This window comes from Tympanuchus pallidicinctus, unplaced genomic scaffold (assembly GCF_026119805.1).
Source record: "Tympanuchus pallidicinctus isolate F22 unplaced genomic scaffold, pur_lepc_1.0 scaffold2, whole genome shotgun sequence".
NCBI lineage: Eukaryota > Metazoa > Chordata > Aves > Galliformes > Phasianidae > Tympanuchus > Tympanuchus pallidicinctus.
The window spans coordinates 14068785-14090114 of NW_026294721.1; the positions used below are offsets into that span (position 1 = coordinate 14068785).

Below are 21330 nucleotides of genomic sequence, written 5' to 3' on the forward strand. Positions count from 1 at the left end.
TCTGAAAATAGATATAATTCATTCTGAATACTTTATGCAAAATGAAATACTAATGGGATTTGAGTCTTACTGATAAGGCTTCAGGTTCCATAACTGATATTCATAATATTAATACAAAAGCTAGTCTGTAGTACTCAAAATAGATGCAATTCACAGTACAAAGCAGCTTAAATTCACAGGAATGGCAATCTTTAAAAGAAAAAAAAAAAAAAGAAGAAGAAGATAAACCTCACCCATGCAATTCCCTAAGAATTCATCCTGTGTGGGAACAATTTCTTCTTTCCCAAGAAAATGTCAGTAGTGGAGCCTGTCCATCCTCAGGCTGCCAGCTGGATTGTGCTCGTCATGTTCACAGTCCTGTCTGTACCCGGCTTATGGGGAAGGTGACATCCCCTCTCTTCCAATGAGTGCTTTGGAGCAATGTGCAACCTCAAGGCATGTAAAATATAAATTCTTTTAATTTCCTGTTGCACAAAATAGAGATATTTTTGATCAACCTGGCGCATTTTCAGTATTTTCTGGGTGCACACAGTCACATTATGCTGTGAAAAAAACATTATTTGAAATATTAGGCGCCTCATCTTGTTTGTCTGTTTCTTTCTATCTAGTGCAGCTCACTGGAAAGATTTGAGTTTTATTTGCACTCATACTTCTGTTCAATATAATAGTCCATATCATACATGCCCTTATCACTCAAAACCCCTCTATTACCTATACAGTGTGAATAACACCTTCCTTATGCCATTTATTAGTCAAGGAGAGCTTCTACTTCTTGAATCCATTTTGGAGACAGCATGGTCTTGTGTTCTCCTACCACAAAGGTGATTGGCACAGAGCCTCAGGTCTATGGAATGATATTCAGGTGGGATATTAGGAAAAACTACTTTTCAGAAAGTAAGGCACCAGCACAGGCTGCCCACAAAGATGGTATAGTTACTGCCTCTGGAGGTACTGGAGAAACATGGAGATGTGGCACTGAGGGACGTGGTTTGGTGGGCAGCATTGGTGGCAGGAGAATAGTTGGTTTAGATGATCTTAGAGATCTTTTTCAACCTTAACGATTCCATGATTCCGATTCTAATAATTTATACAGATATTTTCATATATATCCACTTGATTATAACAATAACCCACCAAGCATACTTGTGCTAATTCTAGAATAGAAATAACGATATCTGTAAGCAAAGCTCACCAGAAGAAGCAGTGCCTCCACCACTACTGGTCTGCGACACTGCCCTTTATTCATCTGCACTCAACCTCTTTTAAAAACAGAATCCACAGAGTAAGTGCTGCCAGAAACATTCCTCGGATACTCCTCAAGGAAATTTGTAGTAACGTAACTGCTCTGTATTTTTGCACTGGACATCAAACAAAGACTGGATAGAGCAGCACAGAACCCTAGAATTTTCCTCCCTAGAGTCTTTTTTTTTTTTTCATGAACAGTCAAATCTCAGCTCCACAACTCTATTGCTGATAGTCTGTGGGGATTACATGAACTGCCATGTTCTCGTGTGCATGTAACTGTCCTCCCTCATCCTTAGACCTATAAGGAATATTTCAGCATCTGGGAAACAAGCACAGAAAAACACAGAAGGGTGGGTTCAAAGCCATCTCCCCTGGCAGAGCTCCAGCAGCTTCATTCAAACACTACAACAGCTTGAGCAGCACCGGCTGGTCTCCCTGCAGAGTTCGGCTTTTCAACATATGGTGGCCATAAAAGGGTATACCACATCACACTAACTGCATGGGTGGAAAATAAGCATCAAAAAATGGATAGATCACAGAGGAAGAGATTGTTAGGATCAGTGGCAGGTGCTCTAGAAAAAAAATGTTCTTGATGACTCTGAGCACAAACACAAGCCATGTTTATCTCTACCTTTTCATAGAATCATAGAATATCCCAAGTTGGAAAAGGCTCATAAGGATCATAGAGTCCAAGTCCTGGCTCCACATGGGACCACTCCAAACCCAAACCCTTTGTCTGAGATCATTGACTGAAAGCTCCTTGGACTCCATCAGCTCTGTGCTGGGACCACTGCCCTGGGGACCCTGTTCCATGCCCACCATCCTGTCAGCATTACTAGTGGCAGAGGGTTGTACACAGCTGGAAACTGAACTTCTGACAACTTTTCAGTCAAAATAAATTGTTCTGCAAGCAACAGCTTTATTTATAAAAGGGTCTGTTCTAGTTGTTGCCTCAAAATAAAGCTCCAAGCGTAGGTGAGGCAACACTAACCAGCGTGGTCATGATGGAGATAGGAATTGGGAGTTGTTCAGTTCTCAGTGTGACTGCTCTTAATAAGCTTATATAATTATATGGTAATAGTGTGCAAAACTACTTCTGTGAGTTCCCTGCAATAGAGGGAGATTTAACCCTGGGAGAAAACATACAGTTAAGGAGGCAAGCCTCATTTCTGCACCACAGTCATGCCAACCTCACAACACTTGCACTTCACAGAATCACAGAATCACAGAATGGCCAGGGTTGGAAGGGACCTCAAGGATCATGAATCTCCAACCCCCCTGCCATGTGCAGGGCCACCAACCTCCATGTTTAATGCTAAACCAAGCTGTCCAGGGCCCCATCTAACCTGGCCTTGAACACCTCCAAGGACGGGGCATCCACAGCCTCTCTCTCAACCACTACTTTTATTTCCTAAGGCTTGAACTCCTGGAGTCTTCTGACTGTATGAAAAATCTACATTTTATTTTAGAGAATAAGACTCTAACTTTCAGGTTACAGACAAAAACTTCCAGAAGTATATTAAGAAAAAAGATTGTATCCAGGAGGACTAAGAAAAAGGAATGGAATCCAAAAGTTGTGTGTGTTCATATTTAAGTCCCATGACACGTATCGATCACGCTGCTTCAGAAGGAGAAAGAACTTTCTTGGAAATTCTGGACACTAGAGATAGACTGCAGGGTGGGTAATAGTAATGCCTGAGCTTGAAACACACTTGCACCTATCCCTGATTAATCCAAGCACAATGTCAGGAAAGCCAATTGTTTCCTCATGCCAAGCCAAAAGAGACAGGAATTGCTTTTCTTTAGCAAGCTCCAGCTTTAGTGGTCTTCCTGTCTTTGTTTCTGACTATAGGGCAGATTTTGAATCAGGGACTTAGATTCCCTGTCCTTTGTTTCATGAATTTCTTCTTAAGTAGAAACAGTCTTCTATGTCCCACTGTGGGAGAGAGGGCTGCTGTGAAACTTAATTGAGATTTATTGTTTTTGAGATTATTGTCTGAAATGTGAAAGCATGGTATCGTATTTTCACAGGGATTTCTTGCACATTTCAAAAAGCAGAAAGGATTGTGGCTCAAGAGAAAGCTACTATAGATTTTGAGGCATGCATTTTAATATGCCTATCACCTTCAGGCACACTAAAGCTTTTAAGAAGAGCCAGTTGTTTGCTAAAGGAATTGCCTAGGGGGAACTACAGTATATTTCCTAATTAATTACTTCAGATTAAAGATATCTTTAAATCCTAATGCATTGAAGGGCAAGTTATATTCCTGCTTTCAACTTGAAACATAAGAGTTACTAATTTAATTTGTTTTAATTAGGGAAAGTCAGCTAGGACTGAGGAGCTGTTCCACATCCCTTTAAAGATTCTTGTAGATTGTAGAGCTCTTGAAATCGCTATCATTTGCCTTAAAATATGATGTAGTTTCTTTGTTTTTAATAGATGTTAAACTTTTCTTTTTCCCATTATTGACAATAATGGCCTTTACTCTAGATTAGCACGGTATACAAGACATACATTGTACAGGAAACCTGTCAGGGTGAAATAATTTTTCTTATTCTTCACACTCTGACAGTATTCCACTGAGAGGAAGGCTTGGAACCTTTTTGCCTGGAGTATTTTACTTCAGTGCTCAACTGAAAATATCAAAATCTTTGACACCTCACTGGATGTGCAAATGTAAATATTACTGAAGTGCAAAGGAAACCAAGAAAATCTTGCACCGTTCATCCCTCCTTCACAGCTCTACATCTAGGATTTTATGTCAGGATGGTGATTTTGTAATTGGAGTTGATACCAAAGCTTAACTGACTGCTTTGGGTCATAGAAAAAAAAAAAAAAACAACCTGACTTATTGTCTAAAATGAAGGCCTCAGAGTCATACCTAAAACAAAATCACCAAGTGGTATTTATGGCTATTCGCACCTTAATAAACAAAAGTGGTGATTTCCATAGACATCACAAATCAGTTTCCTTTGAATATTCTGGTGCCTAAATAAAATCCATTCACACCCAAATCCTTCTGAAGTCTCGTTCAGGCTCAGTGCAGCTGGCCATGCTGTTACAATGGGAAGTGTCCAAAGTCTACACTGATCAAAGCAACTTCATGAAAGATCTGCTTTGTCAGCCATAAGGCATGTCAACAGGAGCATCTAATGGAAAGAAAGTAATTATTCTTTGTTTTTGTTAGCAGTGAAGCCTTGACAGGAGAACTGCCTCCACTTTGGGTATGACATTTCAAAATGCACAGAAATTATAGAATCCAGAGGAGAGAACATTAGGCTTCTTTAGATGAAGATGATCAAGAAGAAGTGATACCATCCTTCCACTAAAAACGTTGCTATGAAGAAAATGATTCATTGTGTTCCTTATCTCCCGGGGTTAGTAGAAAGGAAATGAGTGTATTGCAAGGTTCCTCTGCTCTGGCTCTTAACAGGAAGCCATCAGATGAAAGACAGTTTAAGTTGATGCTCCAGTATTGTGCCAGCAAGTAACAATTCACTCCTTGTTGCTGGAAATGACAGGTGACCCACTTGAAACCAAGTTTCACAGTAGTAGTGCTGGGAAAAACAGTAGGAATTGGTGAATTTCAGCTGGGCATGACAGGATGGCTCCTACTCACGATATGGTTCATCCTTTTGTCACAACTGCTGGTGGATGGCCCCAAAGAATTGCTCACCACATGATCCTGGATGTTTAAATAGGATTGTCTTGTGAAAGGGTCAAACAGGACCCTTTCAGTGGTAGTGCTTTGTACTTATGAATGCTAATTCTTCTGCTCAAAGGTCAGGAAGGGCCAACTGAATCCCAGAGACAAACATCCCAGAGACAAACAAACGGGGGATCAGGCCTAGCCAGCATGGGTTCGTGAAGGGCAGGTCCTGCTTGACCAACCTGATCTCCTTCTATGATCTAGTGACCCATCTGGTGGATGAGGGAAAGGCTGTTGATGTGGTCTACCTAGACTTCAGCAAAGCCTTTGACACTGTCTCCCACAGCATTCTCCTGCAGAAGCCGGCAGCCCGAGGCTTGGATGGATACACTCTTGGCTGGGTAAGGAGTTGGCTGGAGGGCCGGGCACAGAGAATGGTGGTGAATGGAGTCAAATCCAGCTGGCGACCGGTCGTGAGTGGTGTTCCCCAGGGGTCGGTGCTGGGGCCTGTCCTCTTCAATATCTTTATTGATGACCTCGATGAGGGCATCGAGTGCACCCTCAGTAAATTCGCAGATGACACCAAATTGGCTGGAAGTGTGGATCTGCCTGGGGGTAGCGAGGCCCTACAGAGGGACCTGGACAGGCTGGAGAGCTGGGCTGAAGCCAATGGGATGAGTTTCAACAAGGCCAAATGCCGGGTCCTGCACTTCGGCCACAACAACCCCAGGCGACGCTACAGGCTTGGGGCGGTGTGGCTGGAGGACTGCATAGAGGAAATGGACCTGGGGGTATTGATTGATGCTCGGCTGAATATGAGCCGACAGTGTGCCCAGGTGGCCAAGAAGGCCAATGGCATCCTGGCTTGCATCAGAAACAGTGTTGCAAGCAGGAGCAGAGAGGTGATTGTTCCCCTGTATTCAGCACTGGTGAGGCCGCACCTCGAGTACTGTGCCCAGTTTTGGGCCCCTCACTGCAAGAAAGACATTGAGGCCCTGGAACGTGTTCAAAGGAGGGCAACAAAGCTGGTGAGGGGTCTGGAACACAGGCCATATGAGGAGAGGCTGAAGGAGCTGGGAATGTTCAGCCTGGAGAAGAGGAGGCTCAGGGGAGACCTCATTGCTCTCTATAACTTCCTGAAGGGAGGTTGTAGTGAGCTGGGGGTCAGCCTCTTCTCTCGTGTCATTAGTGATAGGACCAGAGGAAATGGCTTCAAGCTACGGCAGGGGAGATTAAGGCTGGACATTAGGAAGTATTACTTTTCAGAAAGGGTGGTCAGGCACTGGAATGGACTGCCCAGGGAGGTGGTGGAGTCACCGAGCCTGGGGGTGTTCAAGGAAAGGCTGGATGTTGTGTTGAGGGACATGGTTTAGTGGAAGCTATTGGGAATAGGTGAACGGTTGGACTGGATGAGCTTTTAGGTCTTTTCCAACCTTGGTGATTCTATGACTCTATGATTCTATGCATATGGTGCTTCTTCCATGATGGCTTTCTCACCCTCAGCTATGAGGCAGTGTTGGGAAGCTGTAGGGAAAGGCTGGACTCCTGCTTATGAAGAAAGCTTCTTTGCCTGCCAGCTTTCCAGGATGAAAAGATCAAACCAGCTGTAGTCTCACAGCATTTTTCCAGGGCAAATAATCAGATTAAAGTTTTGTTCTTTTTAGTACTTGAAAAATAACGTGACAATGAATGAAAGCCAACATAAATTTGTCAAATCACTTCAAACCACAGAAAGAAAACCACAGAAAGAGATGGTAGAAAAGAAATTAAACTGTAGCAGTTTTAATACAGGTCTTTAGATTTTGGCATTGCTGCAGAATAGTGTAAGTCTAGGTTTGAGAACAACTAAGAAGTTTCATAGAAAGGATATAGATCTAGCAGTGCTTTCAGACTGTCCTAGGTCCAAAGCAGCATGCTGTTTTTAAGAAGTAAATCCTATACAAGGATGTGATAACTAAAAGCTGCCTGATGTAATCCTCTGGTTTGGCTCAGCTCTGTGAGAAGGCACCAGCTGGAATTCTGTGCCCAATTTGTGCCTCGGGATGAGCATGGGATGAGCAGTCCACAGAGAAGCTGAACTCATTTGGGTTGTTTAGCAAAGGAGCCTGAAGGGAAACATGAAATAGTCTCAGCTGCCAAGGATGTAAGAGGAAATGAGAGAGAGAGAGATTACATTTCTTTCCATGCCCAAGATGGACAAAAAGTACGGTCTGTATTGGGACCAATGCTATTTAATATCTTCATCAACAGTGGGACTGAGCGCACCCTCAGCAAGTTTGCCTATGACACCAATTTGTAGAATGTGGAGTGCCTGAGGAACAGGATGCCATCCAGAGAGACCTAGACAGGCTGAGCAGTGGGCTCAGGAAAACCTCACAAGGTTCAACAAATCCAAGTGCAACATCTCATGTCTGGGTTGTGGCATTTCTCACTATCAGCACAGGCTGGGGGATGAAAGGATAGAGCGCAGCTCTACTGAAAAGGACATGGGGATACCTGTGGTATAGGACATGAGCCAGCAATGTGCAGCCCAGAAAGCCAACTGTATCCTGGGCTGCATCAAAAGAATTGTGGCCAGCAGGGTGAGGGGGGTGATCCTTCCCTCTACTCTGCACTGGTGAGGCCTCACCTGGAGGACAGTGTCCAGATGTGGAGTCCTCAGTACAGGACAGACATGGAGTTATTGGTGCACGTCCAACAGAGGGCTAAAAAAGTGCTCCAAGGGATGGAACACCTCTCTTATGAAGACAGGCTGAAAGAGCTGGGGCAGTTCAGCCTGGAGAAGAGAAGGCTCTGGAAAACCTCATAGTGGCCTTTCAGTTTCTGAAGGCAGGCTGTAAAAAAAAAGGGGACAGACTCTCTAGCAGGATCTGTTGTGATAGGACAAGGGGAAATAATTTCAAACCAAAAGAGGTGAGATTTAGGTTGAATATAAGGAAAAAAATATATGATTAGGGTAAGTGAAGCGCTGGCACAGATTGCCCAGAAAGGTGGTGGCTGCCCAATTCCTGATGATGTTCAAGGTCAGGATGTACGGGGCTCTGAGCAACTCGATCCAGCTGTATGTTCCCTGTTCAGTGCCGGGTAGTTGGACTAGATGACATTTAAAGGGCCCCTCCAACTCAAACAATTCTATGATTTCAATTTCAGGAAAATTTAAGTCAGATAGTAGAAAGATACTCTGATATTCTCTATGAGTAATACCATCACCTGGCCAAATTCCTGAGCAGTGTGACAAAGCGGAGGAAATGCTGTTTTGCTAAGTACTTAACCCCAGGCCCTCCCAGTCCCCAAGCTCCACCAGCTGAGGATTAGACTGACCTGCAAACAAGAGGGCTTGTGCTTGCCTCTGTGCTGAATTGTGTTCTGTGAGAGCTTCTTACCTGGTATCAGAGAAGTGCTGCTCAGAGGATGACTTTCACCTGGGCTTACGCTTTCCTAAAGGCATACTTTGAAGCTCAGCCTCGGGAAAGAATGCACTCAGCAAGCCACATTACATCTGAATTCTGTTCAGGCACCATTTGGGTGATTTTAATGAGCTAGACTTCTCTTTTTCAGAGAAGTGGAAGAAGTAGCATGGCTTGTGAGCGTGCAGACACAACAAACAGGCTGACCCTACTTTGTCCTTGTCATCAACATACACAAACGTATCTCTGGAACATGCACTGAAATGCGTGTTATTACAATAGTCACACCTCACAGCCAAGCCCTGCAACTGCAGAAGCTACTTTCAAGCATTCCTGTTTTCCAGTGGTCAAAGTTACTTATCAGCCTAAATTGTTTCATAAATTATAAACGTGTTCCTTGTAGAGTGCATCAGCAGCCATGCAAATGACATGAGCTTCAGAAGCCTCAGTCTGCCTATCATTGCCTCAAGTTGGGCAGGAGAAAAATCAGTCACTGACGATTTCTCCGTGTAAAAACATTACCCTGAGTGATTTCTCTTCAAGACACCAGAGAGGCTTTCAAATGCTCCATGAGATGTTAAACAGATTTAAAGGTTTCAAGTAGCTTTTAGGCTGCAGCTCCCCATTAATTAGGGAGTTCTGGTTTATAGCCTTTGCAGGATTGTATTTGAAGACTACCAGGTGTCTCTGTACCCGTATTACCCAGAAGTGAATTTGTAATGCAGATAATGTGATACTTACCTCACTACTCACTGCAGGCTACTGACGGCTCCTTGGAATTCTACAGCAAACTCAGCACCAGTAATTGTGCTTATAGCAAGAAAAGACAATTCCTATAAAAACAAGACAACCAATCTTTAAAAAGTCCGTCCCTTTACAGTTTCATTTCAGGGAATGTATTTTCTTCCAAAGACCAAATCAGTTGTTTTTTTTGTTTGTTTTGTTTTGTTTTTTAAAGCTACAGAATACAGCTGAAACGAACACCAGAAGAACATCAGAATAACCAATAAAAAACTGATGTATCCAAAGTGGCAGAGAGGGGAGCAGACTGAAGACCTAACTCCTTCCCTTGGTGTTTGAACTGCAGGGAGAATTCAGAGGGACAGCGTAAGTCCTGCAAACTTTGAAAACTGTGTTTGTCTCTTAATAGTGGAGCTCGTTTGCCTGGCTTCCTACTCACGGACTGCTCACTCCAGTGATCAACCAGAGGCTACTTTGCTCCTTGCAGCGGTTAGCTGAGACCATGTGGCTTGTTTTTATTTGTTAGTTTGTAGTTTTCTTGCAGTATATCAGGGGTCTGTCCTCAGGCAACTCCAGGCAAAAATCCACAATATTGAAGACTGCAGGAATTTTAATCATTCATAAACTAAATCTGTCAGATTAAACGCAAATAAATGACCAAAAGCTGAAACTTACCTCATGTGCTTTGCCTTTTTGAACATGAGACCTACAAACAGATAAATCAGTTCCACAAAATGCCTGATACCATTAGCAGAACACCTGCAAAGAATCACTGATTACATAGACTCCAGATCTTTCTTCTATTTAAGAAACACATGTAGCAGGAACACTGGCTACAGAACATATTCATGCCTGTATGGAAGCAATACAGCATATGATAACTCAACTACAGAACAGCACCAGAAAGCACTGCCACAGCTGAAGCAGAAGCAGCTCTCCCTGTTCACCTTTACAGGCAACTTAAGTGACCCAGGACAACTCAAAAGGGGATTGTCTCCAAACAGTAGCTAGTGCCAAACCTCAGCGTAAGCGCCATTTTCATTAGAGATCTGCCTTGCAGGAGTCCAAAGAGCAATGTTAACTGACCTGAAAACAAGGCCTCAGAGCTTCAAGGTTAGGTATCCTTTGAGGATACTTCAAGAACTATTTCCAGAAGAGAGTTTAGCATAGCTCCTGCTGCCTTGGTTATAAGAAGAAGTTGGCTGATGGCTACGTGCTGCCTTTAGCAAGAATGTCAAGCTCAAATCAATTCTCCATGAAAATTCTGGTCTGACACTCAGTCCAGACACCAGGACTACACCAGTACCAATTAAGGCACCTTCCTGTTCTGATCTTGCATACTGAGTTGAAGAATGTGATGTCCAGCATTTTACATTTCTCGTAAGTTAGGCATCACTTCCCAAGATTACGCACTTCAAAACCTGTATATTACCTGTTTTAAATTTTATACTGTCACCTTCAAATAGCACCAAGTGACTCCTCAGCTACCCGAATGCTTGTTCTCAAATGCAGTAGAGGATGTAAGCATGTCAGGACTGGACATCACTATAATGGATGCTTTCAGATATTCAAAGTCAACATGCATACTAACTTCATCACTTTCTTCGTGTAACACACTGAACATGGACAGGAATCAGCAACTCAACATAAAACCTGCTTCTTCCTCAAACTCCAAGAGTTGCTCTATTAAAATGCACTTTTCCTGCAGCACTCCTCTCATATCACTAATCTGAGATGGAACATCTGTGATAAAAAAACATGCAAGTAATAAATGCACTATAATTCAGCGCTTGTCTATTCAGTAACACAGGATTTATTTAGTGAAGCTAACTTATAGTAGAATAGAACTCTAAAAAATTAGAACCCCAGATAGTGCTGCTGCAACCCAGATCTTGGCACTCCCCCAAAATGAGCTCCTCTCCGAGCCCTGTATGCACCATGACCTGCTGTCAGGTTGGAAGACAGAACTGCCTCTAATTAACAAGGGGAAATGGCTTCAAGCTTAAAGAGGGTAGATTTAGGTTGGACATAAGGAAGAAGCCTTTTACAGTGAGGGTGGTGAGGCACTGGAACAGGCTGCCCAGTGGTGTGGTTGATGCCCTGTCCTTGGAGTCTTTCAAGGAGAGGCTGGATAAGGCCCTGGGCGACCTGATTTAGCTGTGCACATCTCTGTTCATTGCAGGGGAGTTGCATTAGATGACACTTGAAGGTCCCTTCTGACTCTAAGGATTCTATGATTCTAAGAGTGCAGCCTTGGCTTTGTTTGACACCACCACTGTACCACAAAGTGGTGAATGGGAGAACTGACAGTCTGCATAGCTTTAAATGGTAGTTGTGGAACAAAGGTAGAAAGAGCATTTTACATGAAGACAGACTATAAAATACATTCATTGTAAGTGTATTCAAAGTAATGTTCCTGCCAAAAGAGAAATATTTTAAGAAGCTATAAGTTTGACATCTTTGTGCTTATTAGAGTTGTGTGTGTACCAAAGAGCATACTTTGGTATTACGAATCCATGATCCACCTTAAAACTGTCAGTGCTTATTTTAAATCACAATACAACAGACACTGAACCTCCCCAGAAGTCTAGGCTCAAGCTTAACAGGTAAAAATACTATTCTAATTGAGAGAAAAAGATAGAAATGATACACGAGGTATTTTTGAGATCATAGTCTAAGCATCTTGTGCTACTATATAGAGGAAAATTTCCTTGCGATAAAGGAGAAAGCACTGCTTTCAGTGCTTGTTTCAGCCTCGCTCATTAGCTGCCTAGTAACCAGAACTTCCTTAGAGGCAGCAAAATTAACGCAGCCCAAATTCCTAAGAAAAAGCAATTCATCTCAAGTTTTATGCAAAAACTGTTTTGTAATTATGAAGAGCGTTCCCAAACCGATGATTACCCAAGACTTCCACAATTGGTAACAATTCCTATTTTACTCACAATAGTCTGGTCTGTAAGACAAAACATTGCTAAGATTCACACAATTTCACAGTTTGGCTGCATTTGTACTACACTTGAGTTGCAGCAATTCTTGTTTACCACATCAACTAGCTTCAGAGTTGTACCAAGATCTCAGCTAAGCTGCAATAGCAGCCACAAGCAAAGTCAACAGTGGCGTTGTATGACGTACAAAACCTGTTAAATAAATATTTAGAATATAGAAAATTGTGCACTACAAAAAAAAAAAAAAACAAAAAACAAACAACCTCAAACAAGGCAAAGTGCAAAAGTTTCAGGCTCTTGCAGTTAAGATACAAACACTTGTGAAAACAGTGTACTTGTGACTGTAAAGCTTCTCTGCTTGAGAGAAAGTTCTGCTTGTTCATCTGCTGATGAACATCTGAATGGCTTCAGAATAGTAATTAAATAACTCTATAGAAAACACAGTTGTTACTTAGTACTCACATAATTAATAATCCTCATTATGAATATATGCTGCATTCAGTGTATGTATTTGGAATTAATTTGGCAGCCGTGACCTCATCTGAAATATCATTGCTTGCATCAGAACTGTCTAGATTTTTACTGTGGAGGGATTTATGAATTGAAGATCTCCATTTATTCACTGCTCATCCTCTGGTGCTCTTATTCCACTATGAAGATAGAGCTTTCAAGAAAAGTTACAGAAATGAAGAACTATGTTATTGACCAGAAATTCAGTCTTCACATTTTGCCTCCCTCACCCCCCAACAAACCATTGGCAGCCCTGAGAGGACCAGTCAGGGTCAGGGATGGAGCTGCAACCTGCCATTAAATACATTGTGCTGGATATTCCTGGGGTTAATCCCAGGAACACAAGAACAATCAGAGAGTTTGGAGCAAGTGAAAACTATGAAGATTCACACCCAGTTGGGCCCCCACCACTTCTGGAGAGCGGAACATGAAGTGCTGCATTTGCAATATCCTTTACTCCAATACCTCAGAGGTATTACCTCTGAATTATTTTGATTTCTAAGCGAACAGCATCAGCATTGTGCACACACACCAAAGGCAGATATAATTCCCATAATTCAAAAGCCCAGCTCTTCTGCATTAGGCATTACAACAGAATTGTAAAAACAAAGCAACAAAAGCTCCCAACGTGTGGATCTGGGCCATCTTGGCCTTAGAGCTGTTAACTGTTATCCTTTCACTGTACAGTAAATACTGTGCACATTTACCAACTACGAACACCAACGAAGAAATATTGACGCTGTACTTTTCCTTTTTTAAACAAATATTACAAAATTGAATTTATTGAGTTTCACACAAGATGCACTTATAAAATTGATACAGAATGTCATTCAACAGAAAAAAATGAAAACAATTCCAAGCTTCCTTTAGCAACTGCTAAATAATTCAGAAATAAGATACACCAAATTGACAGATGATCTGAATTTCAATATGCGAACATCTCCAATTAGTATAAAATACATCAAAAATTATGGATTTCACACGTTTTTCCAGAACAAATCTTTTTTTTTTTCCTTCCCTGAACAGTCACCAGACTTTGGCCACTGCACCATCCACTCTCGATAGGAGTGGAGAGGTTGACACTGCAGCAAGAAGTTTCCAGCAGAGCAGACCACACAACACTGCCACATTCCCAGGTCTGCTCAGATACCTCACAATTCTGCACTGTTATCTCCATTTTGCTAAACAACAGTAGTCCTGCAAGTTTCAGGGATTAGCATCTACATTATACTCACATTTTATATTCATCAATCAAATAACCTCCAGCTTTTCTACGACAAACTGTGAAACAGCGAAAGGTAAATGCTGTGATAATTTGTTCAGCACTGAAGTATTTGTATGATACTTCTCCTTGGAAAGCAAACCGGTGCTTACTTAAATACCTGAAAGGCATTTGAAGTTAATGCTGTGTTTTAACAACAATGTGAAGAATTTACCATTAACCACAGGGTCTCTTCTGAGGCATAAGTTTTGACAGGAAATGCATTTCATTCTTGGTTTCAGGTTTCCAAACTGTCTTTCATCAACTCTCCCACAACTGCTTGTCACACCAGAAAGTAGGATGCACTGTGAAGCTTAAATGCACTTTATAGAGTAAGTTCATCAATGTGAGTTTGCCTAAAACCAATCCTTTAAAATGGGTAATTCTGATCTGATTGTCAGTATGTGCTCTTACAAGCATATTCCTAGGCAAGTTAATACACAGATGTCATCCTTAGTAGTTAAACAAAACAAAACAAAAAAGCAGTGTAATATTCTTCTCTGATGCATCAGTGCCATTCATACAATCCCAAATAACAGTCATTCCTCAACATATACGTGTACTCCCCTTTTTTTTTTTTTTTTCCTACAGCAAGAAAAAAATCCTGAGCTTTTAAAAATACTTTTATAAATAATTTGTCTTGCAGGACACACAGCTGAACACAACAAATGATTATACTTCATATTTGCCCAGTTAAGCAGGACCTTCATTGTATTTTGTATCTGAGATCTTTCCTGGGTGCTTAGTATTTAAATAAAATAGTATGCAGTAAATCTTTTATTTAACAGCAAATTTTTATTCTGATTAGTTCAGATATACCTTGAAAAGATTTTTCTGTTGATAAGGATAGCTATCCTGACTTAATGCTTTATGTGCCAATGCTGAATGTTGAAATAAGCACAAGTATTGAATTCTGTTTGCAGATGTTTAATAAAACAAGATAACTGGAAAGGCAAGCTTCCTCTCATGCTGTCATACACTTCCAGGAGTATCTTTACACTGGAAGAACCTTCACAAAAAGTAGTATGTTCTGGAAGCATGGTTTCATAATGCAGAACAGGATTATGCTTTTTCCCCAGTCTATTTTCCAGAAAAGTGATACTGCAGCTCTGCCACCAGGCTAGAGACTCATGATCCATCACGTTTTCCAAGAGGCAAGTTAACCTGACCTGATGCCAAGCCAGGATACCTGTAGAGAGAAATTAGTATTTTTTTTTTCCCATTAATAATTTAAGTTTTTAAATAAATATTTATGTGCCTTTTTGGGCAACTGTCCATTCTGGTAGCATCTTCTGTCCAACAGCTCAGTATCCTCAGCACATTGATTAGAAAAAACTTAGTCAATTCTGTTTCCACAAATAGTAAACCTGTCTATCTCCAACAAGTCTTTCTTTGAAGACCTATGTTTTAATTCTGAACTGTCTTGGCTTATATCTTTTTCTTCTCCATCAGGAGTTGTCAGGAATTGATCAGAATTGCTTGTTACAAGTAAAGATGGCAGACTGTCTTTCTGATGCACAGGCTGACTGGTAACTGATGTAGATCCATTTTCATCTGTGGAAAACCCTGTTGGAAGAGAAGACAATTACAAAGATAATCATGAATTTAGCACAGATATACTGATACACCTTTAAAACTCAAGTTCATCCAAAGCTGTCCTGAAAAAGCACAATCTATCAAAGAAGCAGATACAACAGAAAAATGTTTTGTGGAAGTCAGGTAACCACTAAGCCACTATCTCTCTTGAGTTTTAACACAAGTAGAGTGATGAACAAAAAAATGTTTGCTCTTCTAATATGGTAAAGGATAAAAACTGAATTCTAAGGAAGTTTAGATAAGGAGTAAGAGCATAAGCAGATGTTTTACTGAACCTTTTTGTATGTTGCAGTAAGTAGCCAGAAGTCTGATTCTGCATCCTCATGCAGTCTATTTTTGTTTGCTTCAACAAGATTTCTGACAGTCAATGCATGAGTCACACGATTACTCTCTACTGAGATAAATAAAAGGAATCTCTGTGGAATGAATTAGATGTGCCTAATCCTCTACATATGTACAGTAAACCTGGTTTCTCTTGGGATTATTATTAAGTGACTCATGCAGAGCTACAGACTTCAATAGCAAAGGATCTTAAAGCAGTACTACTAGAGCTATTTTTATTCCTGCCTCTTACTTCAGTGGAATTGATCACTGGTCCTAACAACTTAAGATGCTTAATGAGTAAATAGCTGCATACTATTTCCACCTTTTGTTAAACATAAACCATTAAAATGCAAACACAAGTAACAATGAAGTCAAACTTCCTTATTCATTTGCCCCTCATAACTGAGTATCTAAAGGAATCTGAAGAAATCTGACCGATGCTGGAAGTGCTGCAAAATGATCCAATGAAAAGTTATTTGACAGAATGGCAGCGCTGTGCAAATTATTCACTCAAAGTAATTACTACAAAAACTTTATTCTGTATAGCTCTACACAGTATCCTATCTACTGTTTGAAGGATCACCCCTCACAGCATTATGCTAGTCAAAGGTACTAAGCTTGCCTCAAAAAAGGGGAGAAGTGGTTCCAATGGTAGATCTTTGTTACAAAGTTATTTTCTGCCCAAGAAGCTTCTGGAGAAAAGCTGACTTACATTATAGGTGGATAGAAATTAGATTCAGTTAATTTATTCATTACCTTACACTTATTCTAGTAAGAAATGAGTAGAGAGAATATATGGAAAAGACTTGGTAAGCTAGGCACAAGAATTAATCAATATTGCAAAGTTCAGCAGTAATGACACAGACACACAAGCTGAGGAAGGTGAAATCATTCTTGAATGTAATTGAGGTTTCCAAACATATAGAGCTGCAAGAGGATATGAAACACTGAAGAATGACTGAAAATTGGGCGTCCCCATGATGGAAGTTAAGAAAATCCAAATAAAACAAACTGAAGTTTTTTAGTTGCTACTTTTAATTATAAATTTGAGGAAATAAGCATCTCTGCTGACTGACCTAGTAAAATTCCTGCTGCTTCAGTTAAAAATACTCTTCAGGATTGACTTACTGCAAATTTAAGGGTCACTCCAAGCACAGTTTATTAAACCTCACATCCAAGTGCAGTCTTACAATGTTTAATTAAAACACTAGCATCAGTATGATACAGTTCTCTAATGAAAGGCAAAAGGCATTCAGACCAATTGCTATCACATTCTTTTACACTGAAACTAAAGCAGCTCTATGAATTTAAGCTATTTGGAAATCTCTGCACCATGTCTCAGCCTGATGTACTTGACGCAGCTGAGATAAAGGGAATCGTAACTGAAGCACTGACAGATTATTAACTCTGCTATTGCTGGCAAGATACTCTGATGACTTACATTTCAAGCTGTTCAAGTCTTTGGCAAGCAAAAGAGTGAACACAATAAACAGCTGACTGTTAAGATCTCTAGGGCTCTCATTGAACTCTACACAGAAGATATATCAGTCCAACTCTGCTGACTGAAACAATGAGCATTCCTGTTTTCTTCTATAACTTGTCACAGGAATACAATGCAATGCCTCAGACCAATTACTTACCAACCACTAATGCTAAGGACCTATATGTGGAAACAACGCTGCACATGCTTAAAACAAGGTAGGTAAAGACAAGCTGAAATTCCTGTTTAGATTTCATAAAGCTTTTCATTCATGTGTTCATTAGAATTATAAGTAGTTATGTCTATGCTGTACCATGCTTTACATTAATTTCCATAACGAATGGAATGTTTCTTTAAGCTTCAGCACTACCAGAGATTGCATGTAAATATTTACTTGTGTAGCACTGACATTTTTTATCACCTCCATTGTATCAGGGTAGGATTTTTTTTTTTTTAATTAGAACTGAAAGTATTTACAAGCAAAGGATGATGCATGAACTAAAGGTAACACATTCTATTTGCAGACATGCTTACACCTGTGATACTGTACAATTAAGTGGTCCAGCAACAAAGGGTGTGGCAAACAGCAGCACACATCTGGTTTATTATTGGATTTAGTTTGCAAATTATTTTCATTACAGCTGAAAACAGAATGAGACATTCAAGCTTACCATGGGTAGATTTAAACATGCTTTGTGGTTTGCCAGCTGGCTTCCCTGCAGAGGCACTCGGGACAGGATTGAATAATTTCTCCTCCATTTTTGCTTCCTTTACATACTGACATGATTTCCCCAGCAGTACAATACTGTTAAGGACTTTTAAGGATATTAACCTGCATAAATAAAAGGATTTATTTAAATACATGCTTTATCAAGTACTAATATATTAAAATAACTGCATATCATTACTGCTATCTTGGAACAATTAGGTGAGAAATTAAATCCTTACGTAGTAAGATCAAAAGTTAATTTGCTTTTCTTGATATTTTGTTTCAGGTTCAGCACATAAAAATAACTTCTCCCCCTCTGAAGACATCTAGAAAAAAACATCAAGTTCTACAGAGTGACAGGAAAGCTAAGCCATTTAGTGCATCAAATATTCTGACAAAGAATTAACAAGGGCTCTCAGCAGAGCAAGTCCAAGATAACTGCGTTACTGCTAAGTCTGTAACCTTAAGTGCGCTCAGACAAGGACTGGAAGCAGACTGGGAAACAAGATGACAAATATCCAGCATCCATAAATTACAGATTAATTGTTCAAACTCCTTTTTGGTATGACAAAAGACAGCTCAAATTTCTGCACAACCAAGGGGCAGCATCACATTCATGGCAGTACAGAGCAGTTGATGGCAGACTCCTTTTCTGTTATCAATGACTTGTAACATAGATTTCAGTACAAACCTGAGAATCTGTTTATTATGAGCATTGCTAACAGACTAAAAGGAAGATGTGAGAATAAGTGAACGTTCACAGGTGAAAATCCACAGAGTGGTTTGACTGCTTAATCATTAAGTAGCCAAGCACACTTCAGCAGCATCATCAGCATCTCCGACTGCATAAATGTAATCACAGTTTGTCAAATACAGAAAATGAAGTACATCACATTAAGGAAGTTTTACGTAATGCATTTCTTTTTAGAAGAAATTTATAGAAATTAAAGAAGAGTGTAGATCATTTCAGTATGGAGAAGAAACATTTTAGTATCCAAGCAACCACAATTATCTTATACAAGCTGAATAATATGACTATAATTTTAGTTGGTTATCAGGGCAGATTTTGTAGAAACAGAGTTGAGAAGTTCTCCTATTTTTTTTAATCTATGCTATCGAGTTTAAAACTTCACAAAAGTTTAGTCTTACATTTGTTTTTTTTTTAAATCTAATGTATGCTTATGTCCAGAGGCAGTAGGTGTTTACACCATGTTTTGAAGTAATGATGGAAACTAGAATGTGTTCTCACTTTACAATAAGGAAAAAATAAACCTCACATTTACTTATTCTTGTGGAGTAGAAGTTTAAGTTTCTAATTATAGGCTTGAATACAGCCCAACAAAATGGTAATGGTCCAAATCTCTAAAGAAAACCCTCACTGTTGCCTCTTTCCCCATTCTACAATTCTCCCTTGTTCAACCAAATGTACTTGTCCTTGACTGCATACTACAGCTTCCCCACAGACTAGCAACTATGCCTTCAAAGAACAGTGTTTTATCCTGTATGTTAATCACTGTACTTTTTTCTTTCCTCCATCTTCCTAGCTACAAAGACAGACAAAATTCCAGGACAGGAGCAGTGGAACGGTAGGAAAAAAACCAACATTCTGCAGTATAAACGTGCTGAGCTTAGTACATCACAGTATAAATGTGATGATCAGGGGCTAGTGCTTTAGGGGGAATATAATGCATTCTGGGGAAAAACTTCAAGTATGATGCTTGATAACTTCCTAGCTATCCTACATTTAAAAGAAGGGTCACTACACCGATGTGCCCTGGACACAGACTGAGTTCTATTTCTATTGGCTATTGAGGTTACAGTAGATCTAAGAGTCTACCTAGATAAAAAAAAATGTGAAGTCATTCCATTTTTTTTCATAAGGAGCTGTAAAACAGAAACCTGCTGTTCCAAAGTATCCCTGAAGAACTTCTGCCCCAGATCTAGAAGTCTTTCTTCCTTTAGTAACAAACACAACTAGGTGGAACACTGGAACAGGTATTCCCACAATGCTACTGGCAAATATGAACAGCTGTGCTGTGAATTATCATGTGTGTTACTACAGAACATGCAGAACTTCTCTGCACTGCAGGAATTTGAATCACTTCTTCATGGTCAATTAGGAGGAGCTGACTGTTCCAAAATCAGTCAGTACTGGGAGACAACAAATGCTCACACAGTTCAGCTTTCCTAGAAACTGGCCACCACCACAGTCTGTACAGCACGTATCTTAAGACAAACAGACTAGACTGGATTTAAAGTATAACTAAATGCATCTCCGAATTACGTGCAGAGCAGTGAGCATTTAAGGATAACACAAGTGTAAACTGACAAGACAGTGAAGGGATAAATGCAGGTCAGCAATTTTATACAAAAATTCTAATTGTGACAGGACAGAATATTCCTTAGCCAAGATTACTTACTGGCTCCAACCCTCCTAGAAAGATATGCCTCAATTCTTGTGCTTACATGTATAGCAACTACATAACAAGCATTTAACAACCAGAAACCAGAATTCAGGGTCTGCTTTGAGTGCTTAAACTGCTGGGCGTACTGCATCTCCAATTCTTTTTGCAAGAAGTTTCATCCCTTCAAATTCAATTTCTCCTTTTTCACTATTAAATTGCTTATTGAAGGCCAAAATTCTCAAATACATTTACATAGGGACTAATCTTTTTCAAACTCAGCTTGTTAGCAGAAGCATTTTACATATTCCTCTATTCAATATAAATGGTGTTTGTATGTATAGCCAGATGTATCAACAGAAGTTTTTTTTTAACCGCAGCTGATTACATAATCTAAGTACTTTCTGACTGTGTGCATTTACTTACCCACAGTAGAAGAGCACAACACAGACATAGGCTAAGACTCCATGTACTTTTATTGAGCTTGTTACGACCCTCATGAGCTGTTTTAAGGACAAAAGTTAAACAGTTATAGCATGCAGCATACAATTAACAGAATATTCTAACAAACTGCATATTGGGTAAACACAAGACAAAAACAGAAAAATAGAAAAAAAAAGAATTTTTTTTTTCTACGTTCCCCTTGACAGTGCTGACTACTCAATAATTTGGTTTAAATAAATACTATACCAGCATCTAGATACAACTCTGCTTTAGCAGAGCTGCCTATAAAGGGAAGAGGATAGAGTTAGACTACATATTAGGAAAAAATTCTTTACTGTGAAGGAGGTGAGACACTGAAACAGCTTGCCCAGAGAGGTTGTGGATGCCCTCTCCTTGGAAGCATTCCAGGCCAGGCTGGATGGGGCTTTGAGAAACCTGGTCTAGTGGGAGGCATTCAACAGGAGAGTTGAAGCAAGATAGTCGTAAGGGTCCCTTCTAACCCAAACCATTCTATGATTGGTGCTTATTAGCACTAGCAATGATTTCTAGTAAGATAACAAATCAAAAAGCATCCCTAAAAAAAAATAATAATAATAAAATAAAAAAATCAAGAACC

The 21330-nt window shown here is 40.1% G+C and overlaps 1 protein-coding gene across 6 annotated transcripts in view; it reads right to left on the minus strand.

The window, feature by feature from the left end:
• Nucleotides 1-13243: 13243 nt before the first annotated feature.
• Nucleotides 13244-21330, minus strand: part of TAPT1 (transmembrane anterior posterior transformation 1) — a 37436-nt gene continuing 29349 nt past the window's right edge. For all 6 annotated transcript variants that reach the window (XM_052681972.1, XM_052681970.1, XM_052681971.1 and 3 more), the window contains 3 exons: nt 20697-20773; nt 17831-17991; nt 13244-15325 (listed from right to left, as the gene is read on the minus strand). In XM_052681972.1, coding sequence (XP_052537932.1) covers nt 15096-15325; nt 17831-17991; nt 20697-20773 — 468 coding nt within the window. In that variant the 3' untranslated portion in view covers nt 13244-15095. The remainder of the gene's footprint in view (nt 15326-17830; nt 17992-20696; nt 20774-21330) is intronic.